General features: G+C 44.7%; 1 protein-coding gene across 2 annotated transcripts in view; it reads left to right on the top strand.

Annotated features, from left to right (window-relative positions):
• Positions 1-21,210, top strand: part of ILRUN (inflammation and lipid regulator with UBA-like and NBR1-like domains) — a 95,766-nt gene extending 74,556 nt beyond the window's left edge. Inside the window, exons 4-5 of one of the 2 annotated variants that reach the window (XM_042986156.1) lie at positions 885-1,213; positions 17,885-21,210. In XM_042986156.1, coding sequence (XP_042842090.1) covers positions 885-1,213; positions 17,885-17,920 — 365 coding nt within the window. In that variant the 3' untranslated portion in view covers positions 17,921-21,210. Of the gene's footprint in view, positions 1-884; positions 1,214-11,001; positions 11,201-17,884 lie in introns of those variants that run through there. The other variant, XM_042986157.1, reaches the window with a different exon arrangement.
• The last annotated feature ends 1,186 nt before the right edge of the window (positions 21,211-22,396 follow it).

Raw genomic sequence — 22,396 nt, 5'->3', positions numbered from 1 at the left:
TCTAAATTGAGGTGCCAGACATCAAAGGAAACAGCCTCTTTCTTTATTCTTCTATTTGAACCCTTAGCTTTGGCAGTTGAGGAAATAACTGAATTATGACCAAAAGTCCTGTGGTGCATCTTCTAAAACAAATCTCTTATGGTTTCAATGTAGATGGTGGGGTGTCCCTCTATTATAACAAAGGCAAAGTTGGTGTTGAATTGGATTATTTTAGAAAGTCTGGGACATACTAAATTTTTGGTATCCTTTGATCACATAGGTTGTTAGGAGAAAAAACACCCTAGGTGATATTTGTTTTAATAGTCAGGGTTAGTGCTGGTTTACACTTATGTCCTGGTGTCATTATTAATAGCTTCCCCCTTTATTCTCAGTTGTCCTAGTTCAGACAATATGTAGTCACTCTAAATTGCTAGAGGTAGGGAGGGGACAGTTGATAGGTTGCTTATTATAGTAATTATAAGCATTTTTTGGCTCAAGAATTATGCCTGCCCTGAGTTTTCTAAGTTATATACATTCAAAATAAAGCAAGAACCACAAAGAGATTATAATTCTGGGAAAATAGCTTTTGGGTTTCTACCTAAAGATCATTGTTCTCTGGAGCAGTGATTTCCAAATGTGGCTGTGCATCAGAATCAGCTGGTAACCTTTTCACAAATAGTTTCATGGGTCTTATGATAGACCTCTACTGAATGTGTACTGGAGTTTGAACTTGACATTACCAAAAATGTAGAAATTCATGCAGTGCAAATGCACTGCGCTACTTTGTCAGCAAGCTTTTAAAATTAGCTCTTTATGCTTTGGGTGATGGTTGGGGTTTTTGGTGGTGGCTGCTGTGGGCCTTGAGGGTATGCCTGTCATTGATGTGAGTTGCCTTTTTGTTTCAGATGTCATCTGGGTGATTCTCAGTGTGGAGGTGGGTGGACTTTTAGGAGTAACGCAGCAGCTGTCATCTTTTGAAACGGAGTTCAACACACAGCCGCATCGCAAGGTAGAAGGAAACTTCAACCCGTTTGCCTCTCCCCAAAAGAACCGACAATCAGATGAAAACAACTTAAAAGACCCTGGGGGTTCCGAGTTCGACTCGATCAGCAAAAACACATGGGCTCCTGCTCCTGACCAAACCGAGCAAGATGAGAATAGACTCTCACAGAACTCTGTAAATCTGTCCCCCAGCAGTCACGCAAACAACTTATCAGTAGTGACTTACAGTAAGGTAGGTGCCCTCGGAGAAGAGGAGAAGGGGTAGGTGGTGGGCCTTGGGATTTGTGATACCCCTTCATGGCAAACCTAGAAGCCTAGAATGTTCTTTAAGACTGCTTAGCTTTCCTGCCAACAGCAAGAATACAAAAACCTACCCCTTCTCCCCTCCCCCCCCCCCCATCTTCATGTCCTGTGGATGTTACTTTATCCACATTTGTAATTTACTACTGTCTCTCTGCTCTGGTTTGGGTGTTGAAAGAACACACTTTTTTTACCTTTAGCATTAAAAAAAAAAAGAAAGTCAAAATATCACCAGCCGTCCTTCTGGTATAAATGTATGCTAAACCTAGAACAACAACATACCTTTGGAATTTCCTCCTACTTTGTTGTTTTGGGGTTTTAGGGTTTTTTTGTTTTTTGTTGTTTTGTTTGTTTTTTGTTTTGGGTGGGGCTTTTGTTTTTTCCAAGGAAAAAAGACAAACTCAATTATTTATCCTAAATATTGTTGTTGGCTTTCTCTTCATTTATCTTGTTTGTATGTCTTCTTATCGATGTATTTTCAGTCTGTTATGGCCCATCTACCTCCTCACCCACAACCAAGAGTGGTCCAAGTGATATTTTGACTTTTTATGTGTGGGGCAGTGAGAGAATTGATTGTTAAGTTCACCATGATGTTAAATATTCTGATTGTTCTGAGACACTTTTCTGGGTGTTTGATTTCTTGGTCTGTTTCTCTCCATGCTAGCTGATTAACCCGTGTCTTCCACACTCTGCTAAGGTGATGATGGTTCTTGGTTGTTGGTTTTGGTTGGCTGAATAAAGCCCTGATGCTAAAAGCTCACTGTTGGAGGTGTTTGGTATGGCAGGGCCTGTGAGCATTCCTGCGCATTCTTCTCTGATTAATAATAATGCTGTGTAATAGGCCCAGCATCCCACCTATATGATCATATAACTGGTAAGTCTGCCCTTGCTTCATGTTGGCATTTACCCTCAAGTTTTTAAAATAAAATTGATATTTATTTGAGAGACAAATTGCTTGTCTGTTGTAAGAATGGTGTTTTTCTGGCTAATGCTTTATATATGGTCCAGATCAAGAGACAAATTAAAAAGAAACCTAGAGATGTGAATCCTTTTTTCCCCCACACAGTCTAGTAAGAGACTTCATTCAGTAGTGATGTAACAAAGGATTGATTTTTTTGGTTGTTTAGATGGTTGTTCTAAAAGATTCTGCGGAATCATGGTAGTTGTACAGGCTATAAGAGAAGTTAATTGGCAAGACAGAAAATTGCCTGTATTTGAGGAAAGACTTCATGTCAAAACACTATAATAAAAGGTTTTCCTCCAAGCTCCTATTTCTCCAGATTTTTCTTCCTTAAATTTAATCATCCAGAGTATGACTGCTCAAGGTGCTTAAGTGAGCCAAGCCCTTAGGGAAGCTTACCCTGTTAGAACTGGAACTTGCAATTGAGTTTAATAGGAAGATGAGAGTTGGAGGAGGCAACACCAGTTGTTCAAGTACTTTATATAATGGAAGCCCCCTCACCCAACTGTGAGCTGCCTGGCTCAGTAGTCACTGTGGTCTTAGGAGAGGGCTGGTGTTCTTGGCCAGGGCACTGCACTCATCTTCGTAAGTTGTGAACCTGTCAGTTGCTTGTAGCTCCTGTAGGGAGCCCCTTTAGGGACTGATGCCTTTTGGCCAATTCTGTGATCATTGCCCTGGCCTGGGGTGTGGGAGCTGGGGAGAGATTGACTGGGGGGTCAGAATGGATTACCTACAAGCCTTAATTGAGGTCCTACCATGTTACTTTTTTTTTTTTTTTTTTTTTTTTGGAAGGGCTGGGCTAGGTGACGCTATTGAGATTTCCTGAGGTTGGTGAATTCATGGTATGTTACCTAATTTTGTATTTTTTCTTTTTGTCATGAACTCTGTAGGATCATTTAGAAGTAGTATTTGCAAGAACCTCAGAGAAAAGGTTCTCATTGGAGATGATATTCAAGGAGACTGTTGGCTATAATACATTGAGAATATGGCACTTAGGTGCCAAAGAGAAATTGGAGCCTCCCTTGTTTCTTAATTTAAGCAGAATCTTATTCAGAATGCACTTAGGTGAACATCTGGCAAGTTCTCTAAAAGCATTTCTGGCTAAAGTTGAGTCAGCTCCACCTCTTAAGACTTCTTAGGAACAAGGGTAGTGGTATAAACAGTCATCAGTAAATATTTATTAACACATCTGTGTACTGTTTAGATCAGTGTACGTTGTTCAGTAGGAGACTTGAATACATGAAGTTACCCCTTCCAACTAGTAGCTTACAGTACAGTAGGGGAGATGAAACATGTACACAGCAATTAGAGAACAGTTCAGTCAAGATGAAGTATGGACTGAGAATAACAGTCAAAGTGTGTTTTGTAATTTGTGTGTATGACTGTGGATTAGAGTTAGGGCAGAGAGGAAGAAGAGATTGGGTTGATGGAAAAGGGTTTCAAAGAATAGATTTGGAAGGATAGACAGGAAAGAGAGTGGAGGTACAGTTTAAGTGCTGAGGGCAGAATGAGTAAGATGTGTGGTCAGGAGATGTGGATGATGGACAACGAGAGAAGGGTTCAGTCATTTGCAGTGCTTTCATTTGAGGAGCAGTGGATGAAATAATTATAAATGACTTTGAAAAGATTTGGGACTGTACTTAAATGGATATCTTAAAGCAGAGCTTATTCATAATTCTAAACATTCATGTTTGGCTTGAGAATATAGATTTATTTATTTATTATAAAATTTAAAAAGTTATTTTAATGTTTTTATTTTTGAGAGAGAGAGAGCGGGAGCGCGCGCAAGTGTGAGCGCGTGCACGAATGGGGAGGAGCGGAGAGAGAGGGAGACAGAGTCAAAGCAGGCTCCGGGCTCTGAGCTGTCAGCACAGATCTCGATGTGGGGCTACAACTCGTGAACCACGAGATCATGACCTGAACTGAAGTCAGACACTTAACCTGCTGAGCCACCAAGACACCCCTAGATTTATTTATTTTTAAAGGCAGGCATGCTCAAGTATGTTCGAGGGTATACTTGAAGGGTATACTTGACACAGTGATGAGATCAGTTATATACCAGAATTACTTTTTAGCTGTTCATATGTGCCAGATGTGTTGCCAAGTACTTTACACGTATCATCTCATTTTTTGACAAGAAAACAAAAGCTCAAAGGGACCTAGTTACTTGCCCAATATTACATAGCTATTGAGAGGCAGAGCTGGGATTCAAATCCAAGGTGCCACATTACTAAAACTCATGATTAGTAGGTGAACCTGGGCTCTCCATAGATCCTCCTTTTGGGCTGGAGGCTATGTTGAGTGAAAGCATTTACTGAACTGATGATCAATATCATGAAGGAGTAAAAAGAAAGCAGAGTTGAAATAAGATAAGTGGCTCTAATGTAAACTGGAGAGTGCCTGTTTGGAGAGTTCTCTTGTTTGTTGAATCTTTAAAATTTTTTTTTTTTTTAACGTTTATTTATTTTTGAGACAGAGAGAGACAGAGCATGAACAGGGGAGGAGCAGAGAGAGAGGGAGACACAGAATCTGAAACAGGCTCCAGGCTCTGAGCTGTCAGCACAGAGCCCGACGCGGGGCTCGAACTCACAGACCGTGAGATCATGACCTGAGCCGAAGTCGGACACTTAACCGACTGAGCCACCCAGGCACCCCTGTTGAATCTTTAAAGTAGTGACTTATTTTCCTGGTTGATAAAAATAAGAACTATTCTTATAACTCTTGGGGTACATAAACCGTGTGGTGTTTATAATAATTAGCACCCTTTTATTTATAAATGAATGGAAAGGATGAAAGAGACCCTTGGGGCTCTAGAGTTGGGACATGTGTTTTCAGTTCATCCCAGGGTGTCGTCTTCATTGGATGGGTAGGAGGAATACCTTATGCCCTGGTGTCCGGGATCAGGGTTGGCAATAGGTTTGACTTATTCTAAAGAAATTCCCTGCCTGCCATTAAGCCCATGACCATGGTTGTAGTAGACACATATAATTCCCTGCTGCTTCCATAGTTACAGTTTAACTTGCTAAGGTTGGTAGGATGAAATAAAAAGATTGCTTCATGCACCTGCTCCATGAGGGCTGCGTGGATATGTCAACATAATCGCACGTATGTCAGTGCCAGGAACTGGGCATCTCTGGAACCCTTCCCCAGCTGCACTTGAATAGCCATAAGCTCTCTGGACTCAGTACTCCGTGTCTTGGGGGAAACTCTGGGTGGGAATGCCTGCTCTAGCTCCATCCCACAATCCTGGCCCCTCCCTGCATGAGAGCTGTCAGAGGGAGTCAGGAAAGTAAGTATATGCTGACCTACAAAAGATTCATAAATCTGACTCCTCGCTTTTGTTAGAAATTATTGGCTGGCCTCGTTGTCAGCTCAGTTGTGGTTGACCTGTGCCATATGAACAGTCAGATCAAGTATTGGTGAAGAGTAGGGCTATTTTAATGAACCTTTCTATGTGATTAGCTCAAGAGCCTCTGAGGACAGAGTCGCAGTAGGATAGGTACTCACTCTGTTGACTCCAGGCCAGTCTCACCATGAATTCCAGCTCTCTGACTCCTCTCTAGAGGCCAGGATAGCTTCTGTTTGGACAGTGTGAGAATAGTAAAAAAAAAAAAAACCAAAACAAACCAATTTATAGAAGTCCAGAAGGAAAAGATAAGTCCTGTTAAAATTAGATGCTTCGTTTTCTTATTTGCCAGTAATTTTTTTAATGTCTAAATGTTTTCTAAGAAGGCCTTACAGAGGGAAAAAAGACACCAGCCAAACAATCTGATTCAGGACAGATGGGAATAAAAATGTGGCTGTCAAAAACCAAGAGGCTGCTGTTCTTGAGGAAGGCCAAATGCTTCACTTCCTTTCTCTAAAAAAAAAAAAAAAAAGAAAAGAAAAGGGTAATAATTTACACTGGGGGAACTGAAAAGAATCCCAGATTCATTTATTTTGTTACATGGCCTATGGATTTTATTTTGTGTTTGCTCTTACTTTAAAAAAAAAAAAATCTTTGGAGCTGGTATATGTCATATACTCCTCCTTTAAACTGGATTACAGTCTGAGGCACTGTTATTACTTCCGCCAAGTGCTGGTTCAGAAGGAGAAACTTGTTATTATCTTCGTGGGGAGGTTCATCGTGCTCCTCCAGCGTCAGCCACTGCCGAGTGCCATCTGCCCTGCCTGCCCACACTCCCACCTGCTTCTCTTCCTATCTCTGTCTGACTGCCACCCGTTAGTACGTTTTGGATCTGGAGCTAGAGCAGGAGTCAGTCTGCTTTTATTACATCAGAAGTCAACTCTCTCCTAACCTGCTGCTTTCTGTGTTGACAAAGGCATAGAGGAATTATTTTCTCTCTGTTTAGGTGAGAGTTCAGAAATCATACTAGAGGTTACTGGGGGAGGTTTGGGAAAAGCAAATCTTCTGCTCTGTAGGCCTGAGGATATAATGGCAGATGGATCTTCCTGTCTACTTTGAAGTAGCTAATTGGTTTCGCATAATAATAAGGGATGGGCTTGGGGTGACATAATGGAATTGGGTTCAACATTTGCCCAGTTCAGAGGGCACTGGATTTGACTGGAAGGCAGGTAGGTGGTGTCCACAGCTGTGCTGCTTGGTTGTGTGAGGTGATAGCAGGCCGTGTAACCTTCCCACTGCCACGAAACTTGAATTTTCGTTCTCACAGACCCTTTCATGAAAGGTTTAAAGATGGTTCAAAGCGAAGCTAGAAGGAAAACTTGGGTCACTTGATATTTTTTCCAGCTTGTGTTTTCCTCTGGCAAGGGACAGGTAACAAAGGCACACGACAGCCAGGCAGAGGCTGATCAGAAAGCAGTAATTAGAGCTATGAAACTACCATTTATTGAGTACTTATTATGTGCCAGGCACTGCACTGAGAACTTTTTAAATTTAATTTTTATTGTGAAAACTATCAGTGTGTACATAGTTTAAGGAGCCAAGTAGTTCTACAAAGCTTATTACAGAAACACCAGTCACCTCTCTTCCCCCCAGTATTTGTTCCTCAGAGGCAGCAGGCTCAGTGTTTGACATGCATTATTTCATTTGGTGCACACAACAGTACCATGGTGCAGGCGCTGCTATTTCCCTAACTTTACAGTTGCTGAGACTTGAGGTACACAGGTTCCATGACTTGCCCAAGGGTCAGGCAGCTAGGAAATGGTAAAACTAGGATATGAACAAAAGCAATTGTTTTTTACTCCTGAGCCTGCTTTCTTAACAGTGTACTGCATTGATTCCCAATCACAAATAGTGTTCCAGTACATATTATTAGCCGAGCTAACAGCTGTGAGCTAGGGAGAGAATGCTTTCTATAACATATTGCTGCCTTTCAAATGAGGATCAAGCCAATTATTGACTATTACATGACTTCTCTACTACTAAACCACCTCCCCTCACAAACTACAGAAACCAGCCTTTCTCTTTAGCTTCCCAAGGGAAAAGATTGCCTAGAACCTCCATAGTTAGTTGGGTTTAGATTTTTGTTGACATTGAAATTTCCATTAAGTCACTCTTGTAACAGCAACACCTATACCTCTTGTGGCCTCAAGAGGCCAAAAGATACAGTCTCTGAAATTTTACTTTTCTGGAACAAATTTAAAATCTCTCTTTGAACATGTTTAGTGTTTTAGACCTAGAACATACTTAGGGGCTATCTTATTCCCTTTAAAGGCAGATTCTATTTCTGCAAAAACTATCTAGAGAAAGAATATTTTCGGCAAAGAGACAGTCAGTACAAACCCTGAAGTAGAAGTTTACCTTGTTTGTTTAAAGAACAGAGTGAAGGAGGAGAGTAGAGAAAGGTGAAATCAGAGGATGGAAACCAGATCATGGAGGGCTTTATGGACCCTTCTGTAAAGCTTTGGGCTTTCTGCTCTGAGGGACAAAGGAAACCATTAAAGGGCTTTGAGCAGAGAGGTGATAAATAAAACCCCTGCTTTGGAAAGTGGATGTAAGAGAGAATGGAGTAAAGATGTAAAAAGTAAAAGAAGTAAAGAGTAAACAACCAGGGGTTTTGGTCTGAGCCACTAAAGGGATGGAATTGCCATCAATGGAGAAGGAAAAGACTGTGGTAGAGGTGGGGAGAGGTCAGGAGTTCCATTTTTGGCACATTGGCGATTTCTTTAGATATCCAAATGGAGATGTCAGGTGGGCTGTTGTATATCTGAGTTGCGTCTAGAGTTTAGTAGAGAGGTCTGGGTGGAGATACAAATTTGGCAATTGTGACATATAGATTATATCTCTAATGCTCTGAGACTGGCTGCAGCCCACTAAGTGATGAGTGTAGAGCAGGGTTTCTCATCAAAGTAGTAAGACCATTGAAATTTTAGACCAGAGAAGTCTTGAAGATAAGTGGGAAATGGGGGATGTCTAATGCATTGTAAGATGTCTAGCAGCATTCCTGGCCTTCGCCCAGTACATGCCAGTAGTACCTCCCCACCCCCAAGTTTCACAACCAAAAATATCTCCAGGCATTGTCAACTGTCCTCTGGACAGAGAGGTGACAAAATCGCCCTACTTGTGAACCACTGGTATAGATAGAGAAGAGGTTCACAGACTGAACTGAGCCCAATACTGTCCATGTAACATGTAAACTTTGTGTTATCCAAAACACATTTACTGCGCGTATTCTTAATTCATAACAGTCTTGTGACTTCTGTAGTTACACTCTTCATTTGACAAAATAATGAAGAAGTTGTAAGTGACTTGCTGACATTCATATAGAAAATTGGGGGTAGACCATGGGCTGGAACCCAGGGACCCAGTTTGAGTCTAATGTTCTTCTAGACCATACTGTGATGAGGTTTGCTGGCAGAAGCAAAGTCTGCTGGTTCTCTGAAGGTAGTTTGTTTTTTTTTTTAATGTTTATTTTTGAGAGAGAGAGAGAGAGAGAGACAGAGAAAGAGAGTCAAAGTATGAGCAGGGAAGAGGCAGAGAGAGAGGGAGACATAGAACCTGAAGCAGGTTTCAGGCTCTGAGCTGTCAGCACAGAGCCCGATGTGGGGCTTGAACCCACAAACCATGAGATCATGAGCTGAGCCAAAGTTGGACGCTTTACCAACTGAGCCACCCAGGCGCCCCTCTCTGAAGGTAGTTTATACCCTTAGTGTCAGGTTGTAGAGACTTCCTCATTCATCTTTAGGAGCTCCAAAAGAATTTGTGACCAGGGAGGAAGCAATGCAGAACAGAGGAACCTGTCCTTGTTGGCTGGCCGTTTAGTACATTCTGTACCAGAAGGGGATTGTCAGGAAACTCTGGTTTAATGATATTACCATGACTCTCTTTTGAAAACCCAGAGGAGCCAGGAAAATCCTCCCAGCCTTGCTGGTGTTTGCGTTGGCATGGGTCATGTGTGCGTTTTAAAAATAAATTAAGCAAACACCATGAGCCTTAGAAAATGTCTTTTGTTGTTTGTAACATTACTATCCGACTGAGAATAAAAAGTATCTCCAAGAACTCTCCCTTTTGTACCTCAACAGCTTCAAAGCCGTTCAACTCCAATTTGTTTGCTTTGGGGCTCTGAGCATTGTTTTAGACTGGTCTGATGCCGGGCAGTCTTGTAGCTGAAACACAGCCAGTGTTCCCAGGATTGCCAGAATATTTTATTTTGGTTGTAAGGGTGCATTTTCTTTCCTATATTCTGAGTTTAGCATTTTCGTTTCTGATGGAAGTTCTCAAGGTAGGACTAGTGAAATTCACAAGTGTGAGAATCTGTCTCCTGGTATAGATGCTTAAGTTTTGAATGTCTTGTTCTCAGTTAAGTCCGCTGTAGCTGTGTTCTAGCAGGACTGGTGTTGAATGTGAGGTGAAGAGCTACTGGGCCTCGGGGAAAATGTGTGCTTCCTTAGAGCTCAACTGAAAGCAAGACCTCTTACAAAGCTGTGGATGTTCGCTTTCAAGGCTTGAGGGTCTTGGGCTTTTTGCTGTGATTTCATTACCCAATAGCCAATTAAAATTGTTTGCTTTCCACAGAGATAGTTTTGATATGATGTAGTTAATAAGTGAGGCCTTCTAGGTGCTAATCCTTAGCTTCAAAGAATTTACTGTCTGATTACATACATGTGACTAGCTCATAGGAAAGAACAGCCAGTAAAGAGTGTATTGAGTTCCAGTTGACTTTTGAATAAGTGTACAAATGTACTTGGAGGAAGGAGAAAGCAGGGAGGTTTAGAGTAGCCAGGAAAGTGATCCCTTGGTAGATGATAGGCTCAAACTGAATCGGAGGGAAGAAGAACCACATGCAGGAAGGCCCAGAGGCATCCACAGGCAGGGTGTGTTCATGGGACACTGGCCAGCCTGGCTGTGGAGTAAGGTGTGCTTAAAGAAGGTGGGGCGAATTTTGGAGGAAGACCTTTGAAAGCCAAGCAAAGGAGAGTCAATGTTTAATGTGAAAGGAAGCATAGTAACAGCAATACTCTGTTATGAAAAGATGAAAGCAAATATAGCTGAATGAGACCAAGGAGAGACCATTTATTTTCCTTCCTCAATCAGCCAGACATTGCAGGACAGGGGGTGATGCTGTGAACTAATTGTAAGAGAGATGGGAGAAAGGGAAGGCTAATTGACAAAAGGTTACAGGAGCTTGGATGGGAATTCTGAGAGGAAATGGGACCAACAGCCTCACCCAGTGCTTAGCAGGACCCCGACAGTGCAGCCAACCCGAGTGATGACAGGGCTAGGAACTTGGATAAGCTTCTCTCCTTTTGGGTATCCTCCCCAGTGAGACCCTTATCAGTTCTTTCTTCCTTTTTAGGAATCTCCTCTACTCTAGGAGATGGCCATGAGAGAGCTCTGTCTACCAGCTTACCACCTGGATTCTAGCACCCTTGCTATTACTTGGGATTTGGGAGCTAGAATTCCAAGCTGCAAATAACTTTTTCTGAAGTCTTTACTGAAAGGGGAGATCAAACCCAGCCAGTATCCTTCATCTCCTGTAGAACTTTAAATAATATGTTTTCATTCACAATGATGTTTGAGTTTTATTCTTTATGGTGATTTTCTTCATTTGCCATGAAGTAGGTGAAGGCTCTGGGAGTTGCCTTTGGCCATGGGGAGCTTTAGATGGACGGGAGGAAGAATGCAAGGAGGGCGGAGAGATGGATGATGAAGGGAGGAAGAATGAGGGCTGCATGATGAAGCATTGGATGAATGGGTAGAGGGAGGATGGATGGATAGATGAGGAGGTCCCCAGCATGGCTATAAAAGTCAGTTAAGAGCAGCAGAAAAACTGTGCCACAGAGGTAAGTATAAAAATGGTTTTACAGGGCTTTTTTAAAAAATAAATTTGTCACACTTACAACTGAATCAAGCTTTGCAGCAGTTTTGGTACAGTGAGAAGACTATGAACTGAGCCTGCCCCATGATCAGCCCTCGTGCATAAAAATAGGTTTCTTTTCTTTTTAAAGTTTGTTTATTTGAGAGAGAAAGAGTACAGGTAGGGAGGGGTGGAGGGAGAGAGAGAATCTGAGAGAGAGAATCCCAAGCAGGCTTCACGCTGAGGTGGAGCCCAACTTGGGGCTCAGTCTCACGAACCTGGGATCATGCCCTGAGCTGAAATCAAGAGTTGGACACTTAACTGACTGAGTCATGCCCTGGTTTATTTGCTTTTCTTTGGCTGATTCTCCTACTCGTGCTCAGCCAGTCCATCAAACGTGTCTTTGAAATTTTGAGGACTGTCCCACGAAAGTGGCTTGAACACCAGTGTTAAAGCTTCTGCAGAAGTTCCTGTCCTGCTAACTTGGCACTCCTATACCACTAGGAAGACTCGTTAAGCTACTGGCAGCCATTGAGAGAAGGGTCCTTGTTTGAATACTCTTGAGAGTCCTCATTGCCCTTCCTATTACTCCAATAGAGACTATTTCTTTTAATGTTTGTTTGCTTATTATTTATTTACTTATTTGAGAGAGAGGCAGAGAGAGAATCTCAAGCAAGTTCCATGCTTAGCACAGAGCCCAACGTGGAGCTCTATCTCACAATCCTGAGATCATGACCTGAGCCGAAATGACAAGAGCCGGATGCACCCCAACTTTATTTTATTTCTAATTAATGAAGAGACTAACAGGTTTAATCAGGGCTTGGTCAGTCTCTGGCCCTTACCAGCGAAGCAGCCCTGTGCACAGGACCTCACCACACCATGTTTACAATGCAGGATCAGGACAGAACTTAGTACTAAACCCTGTATTCTTCTATGTTTGCATTCAGTGTACTTAGTGATACAAGAGGAACACTAGGTAGACGCAGCGCTGACCAGGTTTGGCCCAGGAAATGAGGAGGAGGAGGAGGAGGGCCCTCGTGGTATTATCTGATGCTGCCATCAGTATACTCTGGGAGAGCATGTTATTTCACAGCCTTGCAGCATACGTCCTGTCTTTTTATTAACCTGTGTGAACCTTTTCATTTATTTAAATCACAAATTTAAAGAAGCAAAATAAAGACAGGAAGTGAAAGTCTCCATGTTGTGGTGCTTTATCTAAACAACTAGCTTTCAAAGAGTAAAAGCATAACCCAGAAAGCCCTTATAAGACATCCTCGTTTCATTAGACATTTCAGCTCCCTTTATCCGCCCCCCCCCCACCCCCCGGAGTGTTAAGAAACAGATGGCTCGCCAGTGTGGAGTGGTTCACCGTTCTTTCACTCATTCGTTTTACTGATATTTGAGTTTTGCCATATGTAAGGCATAACGAATTGGCAGAAACAGTTTCTACCCTCTTCAAGGGCATCTTGCTCTCATATCCCTGCACTTACTATACTGTTGAAAATTGATGAAGAAACTCTTAAAAAATATTCTAGCTGAAACAGTACCAGTATTCTGTCTTTCTGGTACTCTGACATACAGTTAATGTTTTCCCTCAGTGACAACTTTTAGTACTCTTTTTTGGAAAAGTTATTCTGATTTCTCTCTAATTTTAGGAGAACTTTTGCGGGTGCACACCCACATAGGATCAGTGATAACCAGATTGCTGGCTAGGAGTGACTCTGCTGATAAACTATTGTGAAAAACAAATCAGAGAGATAGTACTTTTAGGTTTGCTTGAAAGCAAGATCACAAGTACTGGATCTTTTTAGGAGATTGTGGTGAATGGGACTGAGCCTCTGTTTCATGTCTGTAAATGTTGTCTTTTACAAATATGTTAAAATATGTTAGAAAATTAGCCAAATAATGGCTCTCCATTGTTTTTGCATTGTGGAAGTGCAGTTCCAGACCTAGCCCAGCTACTGTGATGATTCGGCTGGCTTGAGGCCAAGGTCTTCTTCCCGACCCCAGCAGAGAGGCACCTCTGTCTTAGCTGGCGGGGTGGCACTTCTGTGCTTTGAGAGGGCTTGCCTGGCCTGTAGCCAAGTAGAACTTAGGTCCCAGGGCTCATAGGTACTGCAGCTGTTCGGTGAAAAGCTTAAGGAAGGCTGAAGCACACAGGCAACACCTCAGTCCTTATGGACCTAAAGGCCGTCTCTCCTTTGCCAGAACCACTTTCTTGTCCCCTAGCAGACGTAGCCTTTGAAAGCGTTGAGGACTGTGCAAGTTAGGTGGGCCCTGGGGAGCTGGCCTTTAGACCTGGAGTCAGATGCAGGACTTCTCAGATTTGATTATTCATAGCTTCTGTTAGCATAGATAAATCCAGCCTTGCTGCTAGTCCCTACCTGGTGAGAGAAGGGTAGCCTTCTGCATCAGACTCCTCTGAGTTTTGCTGTCATGCCGATAGCCTCGCTTTTCTCTTAATCCATTCAATTCAGGGCTCTCTGGTAATTACCATCTGATGCGCCTATCCCTGTTTTCCTTATTCGTAGAGGCACAACTGTTCTAGGAGAGGTGTCAGTTGATGTCAAGTTAGTTAAAATATTTGGCATTTGCTTTTCCAATGGTTAGAGGTTGAAGAGTTGCTAGGCCCCAGAAGAGAATGAACATTATCTCTGTTGCCAACCCCTGCTTTTAGGCTGGGGTAGGAGACATTAGCCACCAGGACCTGTTACACTGGGTCCTGGAACTCCAGTGCAACCTGAAATGTGGATGGGCCTCCCGTTTCGAATATACCTCCATCCCACTGTTAGGAAAGGCACTTCCTGCTTGGCCTCCTGCCATAGGGCGCCCTGGACACGCTGTTCTTGGAATCTCTGCCAGGCTTTTCCTCCACAACTGGTATTGCATTGCCTGTGTTCTGTGATCCATTTGTGACACCTATAATCCTGCATGTGGGGAGTCTAGATGATAAAATCGTTTTGAAATAGAGTTGGCTTCCTCTCCCTTCCTTGAAGGGATGGTAGTTAATTTGGCAGGGTGTGGGGTGAGTGAGAATAGAGTTTGTTCCTCAGGCCACCTTTCTGCACCAATTAAAAACATCAACAACTTCCAATATGCCATTCTCTGGGTGAAAGGGAATTAGATAGCATTTTTTTCCCCCAAAAGGCATGGAACCTCAGCTATAGCTATTAGGTAGAAGGTCAACAAGTTCATGATCTAAGCTAGTTACACACAACACCGGATGTCACTCAGGACACTCAGGTGGAACTCTGAAGATGCCCATTATGTCTTTGTCCCTCTCCCTGCCTTTATGTCTTTTACAGGACCCATTTATTTACCTGTAAAATGGGAATGTGCTGCAGTTCTTGGCAAAGGCACGAACTCCCTTCCCTAAAGCACTCTACACAAGTCACAAGGCTAGTAGTACCTGCTTTAGAAAGGCCCATGTGAAGTGGGTGGAGCTTTGGTCTGGAAGACAGTTACATTTAGGGAAAAATACTTCATAGACAACAAATGCTGTTCGTTTTTCAGGTTTTCATTTCTCTGTGCATTTTTTCCTGCACAGAGACCTTTGAGCATTGTATTAGTTCTACATCTTATGGGGATCTAGGGCTTTATTGCTTTCCTTGGGTTGTTCCAGATGAATAAATGCTGGAAAGTACTGAGCACAGCTTGTTTTAAGCTTCCATACTTTCTACATCTGGTGTGTGTGACCTCCAACCAGGCCCTGTAGAATGGAGTCCGAGAGCCCTTCGCTCCCCCAACCCACCCTTCCTTGTTAATCAGGTGGTACCATGGCCGCTGAGATAGTTACAGCGTCAGCTTGCCTGCTGGAGGTGTGGTTGGCTTGAGGGGTGGCAGACATGTGGCCATTTTAAACACCTTTGTTTTAAAAACAAAAAATGTTTATTTTGAGAGAGAGAGACAGAACATGAGTAGCGGAGGGCCAAAGAGAGAGGGAGACACAGCAGGCTCCAGGCTGCTAGCTGTTAGCACATAGCCCAGTGCAGGGCTAGAACTCACAAACTGTGAGATCATGACCGGAGCTGAAGTTGACCGACTGAGCCACCCAGGTGCCCCGACATGTGGCCGTTTTCAACACCACTGCTCTTACCAGTTCTGTGCCCTTGATTCGGTTACCTCTCTGAGTCTGGCTCGTCTTAGTGGATCTTTGTGAGAACTACAGAGAATATGTTACAGTGCCACAGCAGCACCTGGCATGGGATTGATGCTCAATCCGTGTTGGCCTGCCTGCCTCCAAATCACCTTGTCAGGATTTTTGGTTCAGTGATGCCAGCCACCAAGCAGCTAGACACACACTTCTGGTCTTTTGAGGCTTTATGTGGGTGAGGGGAAAAAAGCAGAAGCAATTTTAGTACCTTCCACTGAGAACACTATAGAAACTTTAATCTCATGTTCCCTATTCTTGGCAGCTTTGACCTCTGGCCTAAGCATGACCAAAGGGCATTCTTTCCATTCTTTCATGGAGTCCTGTTTTTCAGCCTCCTAAGTCAGGTGCTATGTTGACTCCTAGAACTTTAAATTCTGGGAAGATTTAGAGAGGAACCTGATGAGATCCTGTGAGGGGAAGGGACCTTACTCAAGGTCAGTTGATGAGGTGGTGCAAAGCTGGGAGTAGAACCTAGATCCCTTTCTCCCAGTTCTGCATGACCTATACCCCACTGTAGTGGAAACAGGGAGGGTCTTACATCTCTAGCCTAACCACCTCCAGAGAGCCTAGGCCTAAGCAACTGTTTTAAAAATTGGTTTTGGAAGAGCCAGTAATCTTGTGACTTAGGGGTATCTGACACCTCAGGCAGTTGTCTGGGAAATACCTGTCCTCTTTTAGCTACTAAGTCACCAAGAGTTTACTGGGGACCTGTTGGGCTAAGGAGGTGGAAGCGAACAAAACAAAGTCACACTGAAAAGGATTCTAATTCGCTGGCCACCCTGCAGCCAAGCACTGTTTTCCCTCCACAAAGAAATGTATTATTTGGGGGTGGGGGGTGCCTGGGTGGCACAGTAAGTTAAGCATCCAACTCCTGATTTTGGCTCAGGTCATGATCTCACGTTTTGTGAGTTCAAGCCCCACATCAGGCTCTGCACTGATGGCATGGAGCCTGCTCGGGATTCTCTCTCTCTCCTTCTCTCTCTGCCCCTGCCCTGCTCATGCACTCTCTCTCAAAATTAAAAAAAAATGTTTTTTTAAAATGTCATTTTTTTAAAAAGACAACCAAATTCTGACTGCCCACATCCCATCAAGCTAATAGAAAATTTGATATTCATCACTTTTATGCCTTCTCACCCCGAATTTTGTCTAGATTCAGGATTCTTAACATAGTTGTCAAGCATTAGGAAATACCCTCTGGTCATTTGTCATGGTTATGGCAGAGGCACCTGCTCTTGGTACCCATTTGGTCCCTTTGGTCCAACGGCCCTGCTGCTTCTAGGCCACTTTGAGGAGTAGGACCCTAGTGAGGCTGTCACCAGTTAACTTTTGCCCTCCTAGGTCTTGCCATTGACTGGTCTTTCCAGGGAGCACGCTCCAGGAGGAGGGTGGGAAGGTGGAGGGAGGCACAGGTCGTTCTCCGGCAAGTTCATGCAGTTGCTTTTGGTGTTAGTATATCTTAGTGTCTCATTCTTAACATGAGGGGAAAATGAGACATGAAATGAAGCCTTTTCCACCCAGTCAAGCAGCACAGAAAATACTCTTGGGAATTGAGAAGAAACCCTTATCGTGTGGCAAGGGGAGAGGCAACGTGGGGAGAACAGAAATTGGACTTGGGTTAGAACCTTGTCTCTGCCTTTTACTACCCCTGTGACTTTGAACATGTCTTTTAGTCTCTGCAGTCAGTGGGCATAGTTAAATAAGCATACTGACACTCACCTGGCTTTCAGGGTGAGGCTTAGAGACAATGTATGCAAAGGTCCTCATACCATGTCTGTTATCTATAGATAACAGACAGTTGCCATTTCTGCTACAGTATTGTTGTTACTATAAGGGTCATTAGCCAGAAGTCGCCTACATCTGAAGTTAAGGTGCAGAAACCAGCATACAGAGATCTTTAGCAGAGAGGTGGAGACATTGTCCACAGGGGAGGAAGGCTTTGTGAACTGGGTGGAGGAAAGTTGGCACTGATTGATCTAGAAGCTGAAAAATGAGGATTACCCCCTAGCCTCTCCTCTCTTTGGATGGTGTGATAGAGTGAGAACACTTAGCAACTTGAAATGCTGATGTTTGGCCTCTGAGGTTTTGCGTGGCAAGGAAAACCCACAGGCTTTGTCTGTGCCTTGGGGTTTTCTTCTGGCTCACGGGGAACCAGGGATTCTTTTACTTGTTTTGATTGTCTAATTGTACCTTCTCTGTTTACCATCACTGACTATATTCACTCTCTTCCAGGGGCTCCACGGGCCTTACCCCTTCGGCCAGTCTTAAACGGGTGTCGGCAAGAAGAAAAATTAACAAAAGACAGAAGGCCTGACTTTGGATGGGGGGGAGGGCAAGGGGTTCCTCTGGATTGCAGACCACATCGCATGGACCCCTGGCTTGACACCCCCCCATCCTGGAAGAAGAGGAAGAAGCAGAACAGACTAGTTTTGAGTAAACTCAGTGCGCATGTGTGAGTGCTGAACCGCAGGAATGGTGTTGAGGCTACTAAGAAGAAATCCATGCAGCCACCTTGGGTTTTGTTTAATAGGTGTCAGTCTAACAAGTCATTAGGTCACTCGGGAAGGAAAAAATTTTTTAATGGGGGAAAAAAAGCCATCTTTTTAAACAAAAATTATTTTGCCTACAGACAGGTTGTAGTTTTGAGCACATGTTCATTTTTTGCCCTCTTGCCCCACTTTTGTTTTTAGATAAGGGATAACATGCCCTTTATAGATTAGCTGCTTGCTCTGGAAGCGATTCAGGTTCAAAGCTGGTGTGGCATGTGTGGGGACTCTTCGGGTCAGTGCTACAGGAGGACATCTCCTGGGCCACATGACTCCAGAGGTTTCTGACCCCATTCGTTTTTAATGGCATCAGCCAATGAGTTCTCACCCTTTTCCTCTTCTTTTCTCTTTAATCTTCTGTTGATTTACACCTTTAACATTTGTATTTGTCAACCCCTGTGGCTTGTTACCATCAGAACCTCTCTGAAGACCAAACTTCCCTGTGGCCAGCAGAGGAAGCCTTGAGGACAGATCTGGGGTAACATGGGAATTTCTGAGCCCAAAAGGTGTCCTTCTGCACACAGTTAACATCAATTCAATTGCTTTTCTTCCATGTTTCTCTTGGCAGAGAGAATTGCCATCACACTTAATGCTCTTTTGGATTCTTCATACACAGTGGCTCCCCGTTCACTCTGGGAACAGTGCCTCTGTGCTGTATGTATGTGTGTGCCACATGCACACACATATTGGGTGTTGGTGCAGCTCACCAGCAAGTGTGCAGCAGGCGGGTGGAAAGGTGTCCAGGCTTCTCTGTTGTCACACAACTCCCTTCCCTGTGTTTCCCTTCCATTGTCCTTTGTGGTATTTTCATAGCCTGTTAGTGGAGGCTGAGCTGTTAAGGTATGAAAATACAGCCCCAAGTGGGGAATTGGCCATGGGGAAGGGCCACAGTTACTGACTGTATGATTTTAGAGATCGCATTTTGATGAAATGAGAGCACCACCACCACCGTCCCTCCCCCAAGCTGGATGCTTGGTTATTGGGAAGTGGTGGGTGAGGGGCAGCCCAGCCAGAGCAGAGGCTAATTGGCTGGCTGCTCACTTGGGCATGTGACCCCACTAGCATCCTATGGATTCCAAGCAGGTTGAGATGTGGATCTCTCCATGGGAAGCTTGAACCAGGCTAGAACAGCTGTCTGCCAAAGATACAAGAATATGCAAGTCCCTCTTCTCTTTCCTTCTCATCCTCTCCTTCCCTTGAGTCTTGGTTGGTTTGATAGCCGGGGATATGGATCTAGGGTGTGATTGTAGGGTCACCTGCTTGTTACCACACCCCCACCGACACCAGGGGTGTGAGACAAGCAGGGAGACCAGGTGATGAGTGGCTGCAAGGGGTCATATAGCCTGGGTGTGGGTGAGGGTCTGCCTGCCCATCTGTCTCTGTCTGTCTGGGTATCTCAGTTCCAAAAATGTGTGTTGTTTGTTCCTCCTCATCCTCTTCTGAGACTGTTGTTTTTTAAAGCTTGATTGTGGGAGAAAAGCTTGTATGAAATTTCCCCCTTCACCTCCCCACCTCCCAAAAAATAAAAGGCAGGATAAACTTTGGTCCACGGGAGAAGTGCTGGGGGAGGGTGGAGCCAACTCGCTGAGAAGGGCAGTGCAGCTGGGTCTGGGGCTAGACTAATAGGGCTCACACTGTAGCACCCGTTTGCAGTGCGCATGAGTTCTCCATTCTGGAGCAGAGCAGAGCAGAGGAGGGGGGTGGTCCCTGCTGGTGCTCAGGCCATCACTGGCCCAAGCCAGGGGCTCACGATGCCTTTTTGTCTGAGGGGCCTGTTAGGCCCAGATCGCCACTACTGTTGGTGCCAACCTCCTGGGACACTGCCACCCTGGAGCCCACACATGCCCAACCGTTCTGCTGGTTTGATAACCAGGAAAACAGCACATTTCCAGCTGCTCCTGGCAGGATTGTGGGAGGCTTTACATCACCTGGTTTCCTGGCTTTCTCATCTGCCCTACACCAGGTGCCCCTTCCCCATTTCCCAGGGGAGCTACCTGCCTTTAGTCAGCAGGAGCTTTAATACGTCACCAGTAGCGGGTCTGGCCCTGCAGAGGCATCCTGCTTCTCTCCTTGCTTGTAGGCAAGGTGACTTTCCCAAGCATGTTGACTTCCCTCCCAAGAACAAACCATTTCTGTACACATCCTTGGAGAGGTGAGCTGCTTACAGAGGGCCAGAGCAAGCACAAACCATAGAGTAGGGGTAGAGGGAGTCCATGGCTCCGCCAGGACCAGGAGGGTATCAATACCATTCGTTCTGCCTCCTCTCACTGGTTTGAGTTCTGAGCAGTGCCTAGAGCCCCCCTCCTCCCCCCTGCCTAGAGTGGTAGTAGGGGTGACCCTCTCAGCCCCAGTAGGCTCTGCTCCTCTGGTACTCTTCTGCAAAAGGCAGCCTGCCTTCTAGGCAGGACCACCAATGTCTGGCACCCATGAGATGAGGCAGACAGCATCCTTAGGGGCCTGAGCCCAGTGAGGGAGGCAGAAGGCTCAGACCTGGAAGAACCTATTGTGTGCATGGAGTGAGGTGTGTGTGGATGTGTGTACGCGTGCATGCCTTTTTTTTTTTTCTTTTTGCCATGGGGACAGTTGAATTCGGGGTATTTTTCTACAAGAAACAGCCTTCTCTCCCCCAGTTAGGATAGGCTGTAACCTTAAGCTCATCATAGAACCTCACCAAGACAGCTAGTGTGGCTTGAGGGTGGCCAGGATGGGATCCCCAAATTCAGTCGGAGCCCCAGCAGGAGAGGATGGTGGGGTCGCCAGGGCTCAGAAGTGCAAGCTGATTCCCCACCCTACACCCTGCCTTGCCTTTCCTTCATTTCCCTGGATGAATGCTGGAGCAGCAGTGGCTGCCTCTCCACCTGGACAGTGGTGTGTAGCAAGCAAGCTCGGTGGGTGTTTGTGGTGGGGCCTCTTGGTGCCTGGGAGGAGACGAAGATGGGGAGGCTTTTCCTTACTGTATAAATGAATATTTGTATGATTAAATTAACACACACACCAAAAAAAAAAAAAAAATACTATTTTCATGTGTGTCAGTGAGTTTTATTGTACCTTCAGGCACCCTGTGTACCAGCTTGCCCCCACAGTGACTCCAATGTGCACTTTTTGGTCTCTGGGTCTTCCTTTTGCAAATGGGAAAACCGAGACCCTGAGGTTCATTGTGTTTGGGAAATTAGTCCTGGGGTTATAATTAGATCTGCTGCCCTTCCTGGCTCAATGATCAAAAAGGTGGGGAAACAATTTCCGGTGGCCCTTAGGTCCACAGGGTACTGTGCATCTATTGAGCACATCTATTGTGCATCTGTTCCCCGCACGTAAGAAGAGCCAGCCAAGTTAGTGTCGATCAGCCAGCAGGCATTGTTTGGGCATTTACTGCGTGTCAGGTCCAGAGCACAGGAGTGCGAATAGCACAGGGAGAAGGTACAGCATCACGGGCATCTTTCCTCCTGCAAAGAAAGAGTTGAGTTGAGGAGTCCTCCTTCTCAGTCCCAGCTGGGCCCCTGGCATCCTGGATTTAGATAGAAGAGGGAACGCATCTTCCCTTACATGTTTTCCGTGGTCGTTGGGTGTAGTTCTTGGATGCACTAGACGCTCCTTCTGACATAAAATGGATTAGGTAAATTTTTGTGGACTGGCCTGGGAACCTGAGTCAGGTAGGGACCATATTCTAGGCAATTGGCAAACAAATTAGAACCTACCCGTGTACTTCTGTGAGATAGGCTTGAGACCTTGGCCAGGAGATGGGGAGGTGGGTTACATGGTGGTCAGATCGCATGAAAAAAACTTAATTGGCATGATGGCAGGTGGGTTCACTGGATCCATCTCTTCATGTGTAAAGCACTTGTAAGAGCTCAGAACTCAAGTCACATGATCACCCCTGTGTTGAAGAGAAAGTGGGATCAGAGACAAAGGGAGTTGGCTTGGGTGGCTCAGACCCGTGGCCTCGGCTCCCAGATGCTGGCATTAGTTTCACCTAATTGCAGACCCTAATTGGGCCTTAACCCTGGCTGGCAAAGCTGTGTGTTCTAAATGATGGTGGCCCTGGGTGCCACCTAGAGTGCAGGAGGGGATGCCCTGGCCATCTCCCTGTAGACGGTTCATTGAGGGAACCACAATCTGTAGCCACAGATTCATGAGACATGAAGGCACAGCATAAGAACTGGTCTCTGCCCCAAGGGCCTAAATGCAAGACTGGTTTCTC

The sequence above is a fragment of the Panthera tigris genome, chromosome B2, assembly GCF_018350195.1.
Source record: "Panthera tigris isolate Pti1 chromosome B2, P.tigris_Pti1_mat1.1, whole genome shotgun sequence".
Taxonomy (NCBI): domain Eukaryota; kingdom Metazoa; phylum Chordata; class Mammalia; order Carnivora; family Felidae; genus Panthera; species Panthera tigris.
This window is presented reverse-complemented; position numbering and strand designations above follow the sequence as displayed.